Below are 13301 nucleotides of genomic sequence, written 5' to 3' on the forward strand. Positions count from 1 at the left end.
CCCCCAAATCCCTGCACGCTCTCAGGCGTGAGGGTAGACGTGGCGATGTCCTCTGCTGCCGTCAGATCCTGGGTCGAGGCAGATCCACCTCCCGTGAAGGCACGAGAACGTGTGTTACCTTCCAGCTTGGATGTCCCACGTCTCCGTACGTCATTATAGCGTTTTCGGGTGCCCCGTTGCAGAAACAATCACGGCAATATCTTGACATGCTTGCTTGACTTTGCTTACTTTTGGAGGGTTTCTCGCATCCCCATATATATCTATCTCCCGGCTTTTTACAAAGCCATACAATAAATCAAATGTCACGCAGCTTCAATTAACCTGAATCATTTGGGTCAATGTGTAGGCTACATGTATGCTTATTTTTAAAATATCTTGGATATGGATTTCACAATGATTTCCTCAAGTGGTAAATACTTTATTTTCCTTGTAATTATATATGGCTTGCCAAAAAATTGGTGTAAATCTCACGTCGGTCTCCTCGGCTGTGAATTTCTCCGGTCTTCCACCAGGTAATTCCGCCATCAAAATAACAAGCCGCTATGGACTATGCGCTTCTCGCTCTTAAAGGGAATGTGAAATGACGCTCCGATTGGTTTATTGCATATTACGCCCAAACCACACCTATGGCTGAGTAACCTCCTTTGGACCAACCCTTTTGACACTTGCGCTGGACGCAAGTGTGTTTTTTCCGCCGTTAAAATAGCAACTGCGCCATAGAGCCGCCCACACAGCTACTTGCGCTTGGCGCCGTCCTACTTGCGTTTCTGATCGGCAAGATAGGGCCCTTAGAGTTAAACAGCAGGGCAGATCAACACCAAGATTGATTTGGTGCAAAAAGTAGAGAAAAGTAACAGGTCTTTTCAGCGCTCCTGGTATGACAAAGTTAGCTGGCTCACTGGAAGTGCTGTGACAAAGAAAATGTACTGTTGGCCATGCATCTTGATGAAACCATCTCAGGGATGTGTTGTCTGGTCAAAATTTGGTTTAGGGGATCTGTCTAACTTTGACAGGGCATATAAAAGGCATGAAAAGACCAATGAACACGTGAGTGCATGTGCAAGGTTAAGCTGTCTGGGCAGGGTCAGGGTTGAACATGCAGAATTTAGGTATAAATACATTGACAACTTTTTTGATGTAGGCCAAAAATGAGCTTCCCCTCTTTAAAAGACCAGCAGCCGCCACTGACATGTACAAATGCTGAATTCAACGAATTCACAGATTAGTTCGAAGAAATTATTTTAGAAAAATATACTTTAAAAGTTTAGCAGCTTAAATGTTATCAACTCGAAATACAACAACACAATGCTCAGTATAATGTAATCTTATAAACAACAGTCATTTGCATGTCCATTTTTAAAACGCAACAGTAGCAGACGGTCGCTGCCGTAACAAGCTATTTTTAGCCCAAAACGATGCAGGACAAACAGCAGACGGTGGAGGGAAGATTTGAAAAAATTGAAAAGTTCTTTCTCTTACCGGCTGCCTCTCCAGATTTCGTAAATGTTCGTATGTGGGCCATTCTGCAACTACAGGCACTTTCAAGTCCCCAGGATGAAAATGAACCCACATTTTTTTTTTTTTTTACTGAAATGTTACTGAATTGTATGTGCAATGGTATGATACACTTTGCCAAAAAAAATATTCCCCAAAAAATTAGATTTTCTAACATGTCCAAGTCATTTAATATGTCAAAACACCCCTTTTTGGGGTGTCCCTGGACAATAAAAATCCATGACTAAACATTTTAAAAGGGCTTATTCAATAAAAAAAAAATATTAAGAAAAATATACTTTTAATCATACTAAAGTTCTTTTTTACATGTCAAGATTTTTTAATTAAAATACACATGTCCCTTACTTTTGAGTCCCTACCGCAATACTTAAGAAATGCCATAGATCAACATATTTCCCCAAGCCAAACAAATCTAGTTTCCATGGAAATAGAAGACTTCAGGAGACCACATTGGGCACATGGTTTGATTTCCAACAATCTGTGTCCTAAAATTTGGAGAAATCAAGGTAAATATCATAACTCCCTATGTAGCACTTATTGTGTGTCCTTACCGGGCAGCCTAGTAATTCTGTATTTTGCATAACATTTTCTAAATAAATTAATATTAAAATGTAACTAGTGTTTATCAGTTTGGGTGAGAAATAGCTAACAGAGCAGACCTTGCTAGGTGTCATTTTTCTGCAATATTAGCTTAAATGTCCTTACCGCATCACTTTGCAGCACTTCTGCCAGAAACTCTACTTTTAGGATGCTTAGATTAAATATGTTTACATTTTTGATGAAACTATTTGATAATAGATGACTGATAGATCAGTATCAGTGTTTCCCACACATTGACGAGACTATGGCGCACCGCTCACCGCTTCGGCCGCCATAGTCTCTGCGTGCACATGAAGTTTTTTTTTTGTTTTTTTTCTCAGACGAAGTTCGTGTCGCTCTCATTGGGATTGCATGAAAGCACGAAGTTCGGCTGTCTGCCTGCGACTGTGCCGAAAACAAAACACTGTTGAGATATGTTAGTGTTTCCCCTACCATTGTGTAAGGGGGGCGCCCCGCCCCCCCAACGGCACCCCCCCTGAAAGGTCAAGTTAACTTTGCTCAATTTAATTTTCTATAAAGCGCCAGATCACAACGGAAGTCAGTTAAGGATACCTTTCCTATAGAACAGGTATATACTCTATAGCTTGTCATTTTATTAAACACAATAAATAGCTTTGTGTTATTTATCTTATTTGCACAACGGCATGTCATTGTTGTCACTAGATGATCGCGCGTTTACAATTGTCCTCTGCTCTCTGTATGCGCAAGGCGGACTTCTGCCCCGATGCGCACACGACGTTACTTTCTGTTTGAAGATAAGATAGCAGTTAGTAGTTGCCGGCCATCTATACCATCTAAAATGCATATTTTGCTCGCAATATATTTGGAAATACAGACAAAAAGCTGTCCGATTTGAATGGGGGTATTTATTCATGTATATTTTGTCATCACTCGATCTTGAGAGATGTCTTCAAGTAACGTTAATGTTCCAAAGTGAAACATTCTAATGTGTGCACCCAGTCTCAGAGAGTTACTAGCCAGACTAGCGGTAGCTACTGAAAGAATGCCATGGATCCAGCAAAGCGTAGAGCTAAACGAATGTATGAATATGAACACCGGGCGTTCTTGCCTGAATGGGAGGAATTATTTGCGGAGCGAAATGGAAAACCCTGTCGCTTAATATGCAGACGTCACGGTCGCATTTTAAAGCCTTGAACTTGGATGCTAACATAGCCCAGGAGTTCCTAAAACCAGAGCTGGGCAAGCACAAGGTACATTCTTTGATACATCAGTCAGAGAAACAGACTCGGCTCAGTACTCTGAAACGGTCACGTTGGCATCGTATCAGGTGTCATGGAATATTGCTCGATCAAAAAAGTAATATAGTGAGGGAGAGTTTGAAAATTGAACAGAGGATATCTGACATTAACTATAATGAGCACCTTTAGACCATAATAGTCTTCAATATGTTTATTTTTGTGCCATATTTTAAATCTACATTTGTTAATTTCTCTTCCTAAAACAAAGGGAGGCAACTGCTGATATCAAGCTCTTCTCCAGGCACAGTCTGTTTCTCTGCTTTGTTTTGATCAGTCATTGCAGAGAAGGAGGCCTCACATTAATATGTGGAGGCAAAGTGTAGTAGCTGTTCCTAAGCTTTCTCTCCCGGGTCAGGGTGCTCTTGCTCCACACAAATCCCAAACAAAATCTCAGCAGATGTCTTCAATATGTTTTAAAATATGGCACAAATTTAATCTCAATTTGTTAATTTATCTTCCTAAAACCCACTAGAGGACACTATTTAAAAGGTTATTTAAAACAAAAAATCTTATGGGGGAGCATGCCCCCAGACCCCCCTAGTTTTGCTGGGTCACAGGAAAAATAATAGGTTTTATGTAGGGGCTTATCCCCCCCAAAAGTGGGAAGCTCCCGCGAAATCAGGAATTTTAGGCCAAAAAAACATCCCCACGCCGCAGGGAAAGTGGTCAACTGAAGATTGTCTCACAGATGATAAACAAAGAGGTGAATCTGAAAAGAAGACAGTTGAAAGTAAGTAAAAGAAAAAAGAGGGCACAACGTAAAGCAGTTGAGGCCACAGAGAAGTTTACTGCTACTAACACGCCACCTGAATCCCCAGAGCAGGTCTTGCCTATATCTTGGCTGAGAATTATTGACAAAATCTTAATGGTAGGCCTATTTCACCAAATATGGTTGGCCAATCTGTTCAGAAGAGAGGGCGCAGAAAAGTACCTGTCTAATCTAATCTTATGGCGTAACATTATTCCACTCATGCTCTGTTAAAACTTACAAGATGTCTTTACCGCAACAAGATGTCCTTACAGCAACAATGCATTAGTCTTTTATAATAATTATTATTTATCTATTTTTATTCATAAAAATATTTTTAAAGTTATTGAATAGGTAGTGTACATATTGGAGCAATATTATAAAAAAGAAATTTGTCTATATACTTTTTTGTGAATATGTGTACAATTGACATTTGTGTGACATTTGTTGTGAGGGCCTGATTTACTAACAGGATTGCGCCCATTTCAGGCGTAAAATAGCGGTCGTCAACATAAAACGGTATTTACTAAGGGGGCGCAGCGCATATTAACGCCTGTGGGTGTGAACAGGGGAGGGCACGGAAACGTGGGTGGAAACCTGGGTGGAACATGGGCATTGAGCGCAATTTAATCGGAGGAGAGAAGGTAAGTGCGCCTAATGATGTATTGCGTGGTATTTACTAAAACTGCCTGTCGAGCGCACGTCTCAATTTGCGGGATAATTTTCAGCCTCATAAAAGCACGTCTTAACCAGGAAGCGCATATCCATTGAGTCTGAAAACGTTGATATTGCACCCGTTATAAGAGCAAGGCGAAGATATAGGCAGAGACAGCGCACAGAAATATTTTTTTCAACTCGTATAACACTTTTTCAGTTAAGCGATCCACAAATCATTTGACGGTACAGGTTAACCAGCCACGCAATACTTCTGAACCAGATCAGAGACATCGAAGCCTCCAACCGGAGATCACATTCCATTCCATCAGTTGTTAAACTCAGGACAACATTACAAATATTGGCATCGGATCATTTCAAACAGTTATAGCATCAGCAGTTGGTATATCTCAGCCTTCACTCAGCCAAATATTCACCCAGGTACTCGACGCATTGCTACTGCGCGCTGGTCAATACATTTCCCCACTGCCATAGCTGAAATTAGAGACATCAAACAGGACTTTTTTTTAAATCGCAAACTTTCCGAACGTAATTGGAACCATTGCTTGCACCCACATGCAAACAGTCCCACCTTCAATCCACGAACACGTTTACCGAAACAGAAAGCATGCATATTCAATGAATGTCCAGGTCATATGTGATGCCAACATGACCATTACTTACGTGGTAGTGGTCTGTCCATGACAGTTGTATCTTCCGGAATAGTGCCATCTATCCATGATTGAGCAACGGTGATTTTGGAGAGGCCTGGCTACTTGGTAAATTTGTTTCAGTGGGGATATATTGTAGTGAACCCATGTCCCTTGTAGAACGTATTAATCTCGCCATGTACACATCTATATTGTTATAATAGACAGTTTATGCATTAATGCCACCAATAGCATATTATTTACAGGCAATTTCTCCCGTCTTTTAACCTATGCGGTAAATAATGATTGCCCAGCGCTGATCTGGTTTGATAAATATAACGGAAAATGCGGGGAAACACCATGCGTTAATGTGCGCCTGGCAAAGCTGCGTTCGCAAATCAATTTGTTAGTAAATCAGGCCCTTTCAAGGGCGGAGTAAACACACAGTGCCCAGCGCAGATGTGGTTTGATTAATACCACGGAAAATGTGCAAAAAACACTGTGCATTAATTTGCGATCGCAGATTAAGCAGCGCTCGCATGTTAGTAAATCAGGCCCTGACTCCCCTCCTGGTACACAGAAACTCATAAAATGTTACATTTTAACATATTTTTTAAATTCACTGAGTATGAATATAAATAAATGTACTGTTCTAGCTCTGTTGCGGTAAGGACATACCTAAAAAAAAAATTAAGAAAAACATTAAAAATATACATTTTCAAAACTAAAATCTTCGTGACTTTTTCTTAATATGTGTACTTACATGTGTGTTTGACATGCTGTGATGGTTGAAATAAAATTTCATAATGGTTTATTTTCCTCAGTCTGGGAATTCAAAAGTGCCCAAAGTTGCAGAAAGGCCCATGTACAACACACAGTTTACTCAAATAGTTTTCTGTGGTGTTTCTCTTACTGTATTTCACAACTATCTCGTCCTTCCTTAGTGCTCAATTAGACACCTGTCATCTTCATGTCTGTCGCATGTATGACGTAGCTCTTCGTTGCGTCGGCTGGAACTTTGCGTCAATGCTTTCAGCTGGTGAATCCTCCCGCTGCCGATTTAAAGTGAAACCACCACTATTTTTTGTCCGTTTTTTTTCTTCTTTTTTTTTCAGTGTATTTTCTTAAAATCCCCAAGTAAAATTCAAACACATTTTGACTCGACAGTTGGAGAAGCAAAAATGATGCCTTTGAATTTGTGGAATGTATCAACTCAGTTGTGCAGACTGAGATGATAAGCAGCATAAGAAGTGCTCGTGTCCATACACTAATTGTGGATGAAAGTACCGATATCTCAGTGCATAAAATGCTTGTGCTTTACATTAAGTTTCGGGAGCAAACTGATTTCAGCTACAAGACAGTTTTTGCTGGATTAGTTCAACTTTCAGGATGCACTGCAGAAAACATCCTTGATGCCATTACCAAGTTCTACGCAGATCATGCGCTAGACATGAACAAAATGGTAATGTTTACTTCAGATGGTGCTTCTGTCATGTTAGGCAGACATAAAGGAGTGGCTGCTTTACTGAAGCGTCAGGTACCACACCTGACTGAGCAACACTGCGTGGCCCATAGGGAGGACTTTGGAATTGATGACGCATGGAAAGATGTCCCTATGATGAAAGAGGTGGAAACACTACTCCGGACAGTATTCTCCATGTTTTGCCGATCATCTGTGAAGAAAGCCAAATTCACTGAGATGGCAGAGGTTTTGGAAGTGGATTCACTGTCTTTTAGGCCTTTGAATGAAGTGCGTTGGCTGTCCAAGCTGTGCACGCTTTTTTGCGGCATTACAGCGCATTGACCGAATACTGCTCCAAAGAAGCTCACTCTGACCCCATTGCGAAATACTGTCATAGAAAACTCACCGACACCAAGTACAAATTTGCCATCACTGTGCCAGCAGAAGTGCTTGAGGAACTCGCTCAGCTGTGCCTGCCTACAGCGCAGTAACCTTACGGTCATGGATGGGCACTGCATTGCCAGGGCGAAAATACAAAAACTATGTGCGCAATATTTAGGAGAGCGTGTTCACTGGGGCAAACGAGCGCTCACAGTTTTGGAAAACGAGAGTGCAGTAAACACAAGAGACATTATTCTTTTTGTCCGTAAAGTTTGTGAGCACTTGGATGCCCGCTTCCCTGAAAATGAGCTCAAAGAGTGGGCTGCCTTTGAGCCGGATGGGTTGAGTTGGATCGGGCAGTTGTGAATTTGATCATGTGCTGAATGACGTGACTAATCTGGCAAAGAAGTTCGAGGCGCTTCTGGAGGAAGCAGATGATGCGGTCCCGGGACGCATTTGTCAACAGTACACCGAATTCAAGTTCATGATTAATGAATCGGAAAATCGGACTGCTCATGTCATTTTCTGAGATTGTAACCTGGTCGCTGAAAAGTGAGCATTTTCCAGATCTGGTACAACTTCTTGACATTTGTGGCACATTCCAAGCATCCAGCGCCAACTCAGTCTAATGAGTGCCATTAAGACAAAATCGTGCAACCGCCTTGAAGTTTTCCATTTGGACCAACTGATGAGAATTAAATCAAGGCAAAAAGAGGGTCCTATAGATCTTGACAAGGTCTACAACCACTGGAAAGGGGACAAAGACAGGCGAGAGAAGATTTGAGGTAGAATTTCCAATATTTTCAATTAGATCTAGTTTGCCTTATATAGATCAAAGTGATATTGATTACTGTAACAACAGTTTGACATTTGTTTAGTCATTGAATCATGTAGGTTAACACTTCCAACCCCAAGGGCTTTTTTTGACTCTGTTAGGTAGTTTGCCATGCCTGATATTTTTGTATATTTCACCTAACTAAAAACCATGAGGCAAAAGAGCACCCCCCCCCCCCCCCCACACACACACACACACACACAGGGAAAAAAAAAAAAATCGTATTTTTTTTGTTATTATTACAAGTATATAAGTGAAAGACACACTTTAATTTCTCAATTGACCTATCGCTAAGCCCGGTCTCCCTTATATTAGTTACTGTTGCTAACTCGAACAAACTAGAGGAGCTGACTAGAGTTCACAAAATGACATCCCAAGAGGCTCTATGCAACATTTTGATACAGAAGTACCTGATTGCGATGGAGGGATATGTACAAAATGTAAAACTAGATATGATGGATGACGAGCTTAAATTGGAGGCGAGAATTTACAGATCACATCCCATACCAGCATTGTTCAGGCACCGCAGTGAAAGATTATATTAATTTTCCTTCAGTTCATTTAAAACTCATCTGGAGAGAGGCACTGAGATGTATACCTGACAGGGCAATGTCCTAGCGTAGCTGCTAGGTAAGTTATCTGACAGTGTCAAACATCGACAATTCTGTTAAACAATCAAAATGCTAAGTTTAATAATGGTTTAACAATCGATGTGCTCATTTTAGTAGCTAATGGATTCAAATGACAACTTGAACGTTTGCCGAAAACACACGCAGTCAGACAATTAACACCATAACGATGACTGTCAAGCTAGCTAGCGAATAGCTTACGTTAGCTAGATTTAACCAGAGATAACTTGCCTAAGCCTAGCATAACATCAGTGGTGAAAGTATGACGGTACTCACAATGACAAAAATGTTCCATTTGGGACACCCAGAGTTAAACTGTCCCCCGCGCCCCCTCACACTGGATCTGTGCAAGCAAGGCTTAGGCACCTTCTTAGGGAGCAGTGGCGCCTGCAGCCGCAGGGGGCGCTAATTCGCCAATTCCCCACACAGTTATATGATAGATAGACAATAGAAAACCGCTTCGCGGCTCAGATGATTTTTATTTCATTTTTTTAAGTGCTCGTGCCGCCCTCCAGGTGTCATGAAAAAGTGCCGCCCCGGGCGGCTGCCCGGTTCGCCCGTGCCTAAAACCGCCACTGATTGTGCACACAGTGTAAACTATCAGACTCATTCTCAAAGACATGGTTTTCTTCAGTTGCTCAGGTTGGGCTATTATTGGATGAATAAGATAAGATTTTTCGACACTGACACTATTTGTCTGTACCTTAATTTGCACTTATTTTACTAGCAGACTCAGTGACATTGACTTTGAGGATTTCAAAGTATTTTAAGTATATTTGACATTTCTGTTTTGTATTTTAACACTTTAACGTTAAGTACCTTATTGCACACATCAAATGAAGACTGTCAACTCATTAGGAATACTATTTCATGAATTCTAAAGCTACTGTGTGTTGTATGTTATACGATTTCATGAATTATAAAGCTGTGTGTTGTATGTTCATGTATTTTATTTGATGGGCAAGGGTTACTGACCCGGCTGCTGTCAAGCAATCACACTTAGCATTTTCTTGCAGAAATGCTTCTGTAATTGTTAGCATGCGCTGGATAAATATGAGTGAATTGTGCATAAATAGTAACATCGTCTTCAGGAGGGTCACCAAGACAACACTGACAACAGCACCAATATAACTCAGCTGATTGAATCAACCATTCAACACAACAGCAGATTAATTAAGTTGAACACATAGGGGGCACTACACAAAGTGTAGTGTCCACTACAGTGGTCAAAAGAAAGCTCAACCACAAATCAGTTTTAACGTAATATGTCAGTCTATTATACTATCAATTTGGAGCTCCGATTAATAATTCAATTAATAACTACAACCAAAGATACCTGATCGATAGCAAGGATGGAAGTCTTTAGAGTTCTGAAAAGAAGAGGTTGGCAGCATTTGTCCTTGTGTAAGATTAAATAGACCAGCATCAAAAAATGTATTAAAACAATTATCCAAAATAGAGCACTCACTATGTAGTCTTAACTAAATGTAATTAACTAATAAATTAATGGAGTGTGTGTGTGTGAGCTTGGATGGGTCAGAAAGAATGTGTGTGTGTCTTCCTTTGTTTAGTCACCATAGTTCTGCATATGAGCAAAAGACGAGCCTATGTGAAGCACAAAGTTTAAGTGTTCCCTTCCCATGTGTGGTTATGTGAAAGCCAATGAATGTGTAATCCGTGTGATAACAGTGCCAAGTTAGAAGAGGGAAATGGTTAGTAATGCATGCAAGACCTTATGTCTTTAGGAAGCAATACTTACAATAACCCTTGGATGGTGTGGCGAAACCAACTACCAAATAACCATAAACAGATGGCCAACAAATACAATGTACAAATTGCAAAGGTAAAACAGTCATATGCTTAGCCTGGTAATGAGTATGCTAAGATGGCTAAATGCCTCGTTACATTGGAAGTCGCCAGTCCTTAGGGAAATCAGATCCAATGTTGATGATGAAGATACAGTGCAGTGTTGATTGGAAGACTTGGTTGCTCCGTCCGTACCGATGCAGGTCATTTTTGCAATTTCTTGCTTGGTTTGCTTCCGGTTCAGAGTTAGCTAGTGTAGAGAAAAGGAGTTGTGCTTGCAGATCCAATGTTGATGATGAAGATACAGTGCAGTGTTGATCGGAAGACTCGGTTGCTCCGTCCGTACCGTTGCAGGTCATTTTTGCAATTTCTTGCTTGGTTTGCTTCGCTGACTACTGCGCTGTGTTCAGGTGCAATAACTACAGGACGCTGAAGTTCTCTGAAGACATTTTACTTTCTCTCCCAGTGTGTAGAATGCAAACTTTTGTTGCCAGGCAAAAAATAGACAGACAAAAGAAAAGGACAACTTTTGTTGCCAGGCAAAACATAGACTGAGCAAGGCACGAAGCTGCAGCCTATAGCCACCAAACCAGCCAGTTGAGGGCGCACTTACCCAACAAATAATAATACAATCCTAGCTATAATAAGATTTTGGTGAAATAAAACTTATATACACAAAATACAAAATGAAAGATTGAACACATCTTTTCACATTTTCAACGATTCCCGGGACACTGAAACACCGGGGTGCACGAAATGTGGTGGGCATGTAGCCCCATTAGATTAGCGTGGAACAATTGATTTTAGTTTTTTTTTTTTATGTTGGTCTTAAGAGGCCACGTCAACCATTCCACTACCACTTATTTCATGTATAGCGCCACCTAGTTACAAATGAAAAAGCAAAAATGGAGTGTTGTAAAAAATGTTAATTGTAAGTTGACAAGGTCAGAACTGCACGAAATCGGAGGTGTGGGATCATTATGACACCTTCTGATTGCACGTTAAGTTTCGTGGAATTCCGTTCACGGGGGGGCATGCAATAAATTGATTTATATTGTTATACACCAACTGGTCTGTAGGTGGCGCGACACAGTTTTCTTCGAATATCCCGAGAACCGTAGGGCCTAGGAGGGCCAAATTGTTGTTGTATGTTTGTGTTAAGGGGCCATGTCAACCCATACCATAACCAGTCATTACATGTATAGCGCCACCTAATTAAAAAATAAAAAGCAAAAATGAGGTGTTTCAATCACATTTATGTCAAAGTGCTCGAAAAAATACCAAATTTGCCAGGGACATCAAGCCTGTCCATCTTCGGTAGAGTTTTTGTCCATGAATGAGGTACACGCACCAAAAAGTCTCTTGACACCATGGTGGCAGGGCTACAGGAAGTTGGCCATTTTGAGTGGAAGATGCGTTTTGACGGCGTTTGCACTCCTCGCATCTGATCGAACTCTTCCGACAGATTTAATGGTAACGCCTTGAAATGTGGTCAGGTTACTCTTCAGCCATGGGCGACTAAAAGTTATAGAAGATTTTCTCATTAGTCGGAAGGTGTGGGTGTGGCAGACCCTCAAACTTTGCCAACTTGCCAGTGCTTGCCACAAAACACAAAGTCTCGTGTACATTGTTTGATCCAGAGAAAATGTCTTAGGGTGGACGCTGGATCCGGCCCGAACGCGTACATATGCCTGACTGATATCAACTATAGTGCCACCTGTTGGTGGTTGGAAACTTAACTTTGTATCCACACCTTGCATGTGATTGAACTCCTCCTACAGATTTAATGGTAAAGCCTTCAAACGTGGTCAGGTTACTCTTCAGCAATGGGGAATTCAAAGTTATGAGAATCTTTTACAAAGTTTAAAGGGTGTGGGCGTGGCAGACCCTCAAACTATGCACTTTTCACAACTCTAGTCACTTACTATAACTTATGCGTATATTGTCGAAAGTGCACGAAATTGAAAGTGGTGGATCATTATGAGACCCTCTGAATGCATGCCAAGTTTCGTGCAATTCCGTCCATGGGGGGCCATACAATAATTATTGTTTTATATGACTGTACACCAACTGGCCTGTAGGTGGCCTGACACAGTTTTCTTCTAATACCCCGAGAACTGTAGGGCTTAGGAGGGCCACATGTTTTTTGTAACCTACAGTTCGGCGGTCATATTTTGTAACGCTTTGCGTTACGTCTAGTTTCTAAACCTGTTACACTAGCAAGCTTTTGGTTAGCTGCTCGCGCTAAACTTGCTTAGACTCGATTTGCAGTGCGTTCCTGGCTAATGAGAAATTTTAGGCATTCGTTGCCATAAGACAAAAGAGTTTGTTGCTTGGGTGAAGTTTAAATGTCCTTAAAATTATCTGTTAAAATGTAAAGACATTGAGGACTGCATCGCCTTTGTAGTAATAAAGTGATGATAGGCCCAAGCCAAATTATATCAGAAGGTTAAATGGTCACTGCATGGTTTACTGCTAAACCTTTTTGAGGGGAAGAAATAGTCAAACAAATAATAATAAAGCATGTACATTTGCAGTCTTTCAGTCCTTGCATCACATGCTCTTTGCCCTCTGTCTTTCTCAGGGCATGCTCATTTAACAGATTTCAACATTGCTACTATAATCAAAGATGAAGAAAGGGCTACAGCCTTAGCTGGAACCAAGCCCTATATGGGTAAGTCCTTATCTTCATCACACAGTAGTAACTAACAATAGTGTTATTTTTGTGACTTCATGTTTATGCTCTAAGTGTGCATTTTCCC

General features: G+C 40.9%; 1 protein-coding gene across 1 annotated transcript in view; it reads left to right on the forward strand.

Annotated features, from left to right (window-relative positions):
- The window catches only part of stk32c (serine/threonine kinase 32C), a 215596-nt gene that overhangs the window by 174814 nt on the left and 27481 nt on the right, over window positions 1-13301 (forward strand). The window contains exon 6 of the mRNA XM_080848338.1: window positions 13124-13213. Coding sequence (XP_080704464.1) covers window positions 13124-13213 — 90 coding nt within the window. The remainder of the gene's footprint in view (window positions 1-13123; window positions 13214-13301) is intronic.

The sequence above is a fragment of the Sprattus sprattus genome (assembly GCF_963457725.1).
Source record: "Sprattus sprattus genome assembly, chromosome: 12".
NCBI classification, from domain to species: domain Eukaryota; kingdom Metazoa; phylum Chordata; class Actinopteri; order Clupeiformes; family Clupeidae; genus Sprattus; species Sprattus sprattus.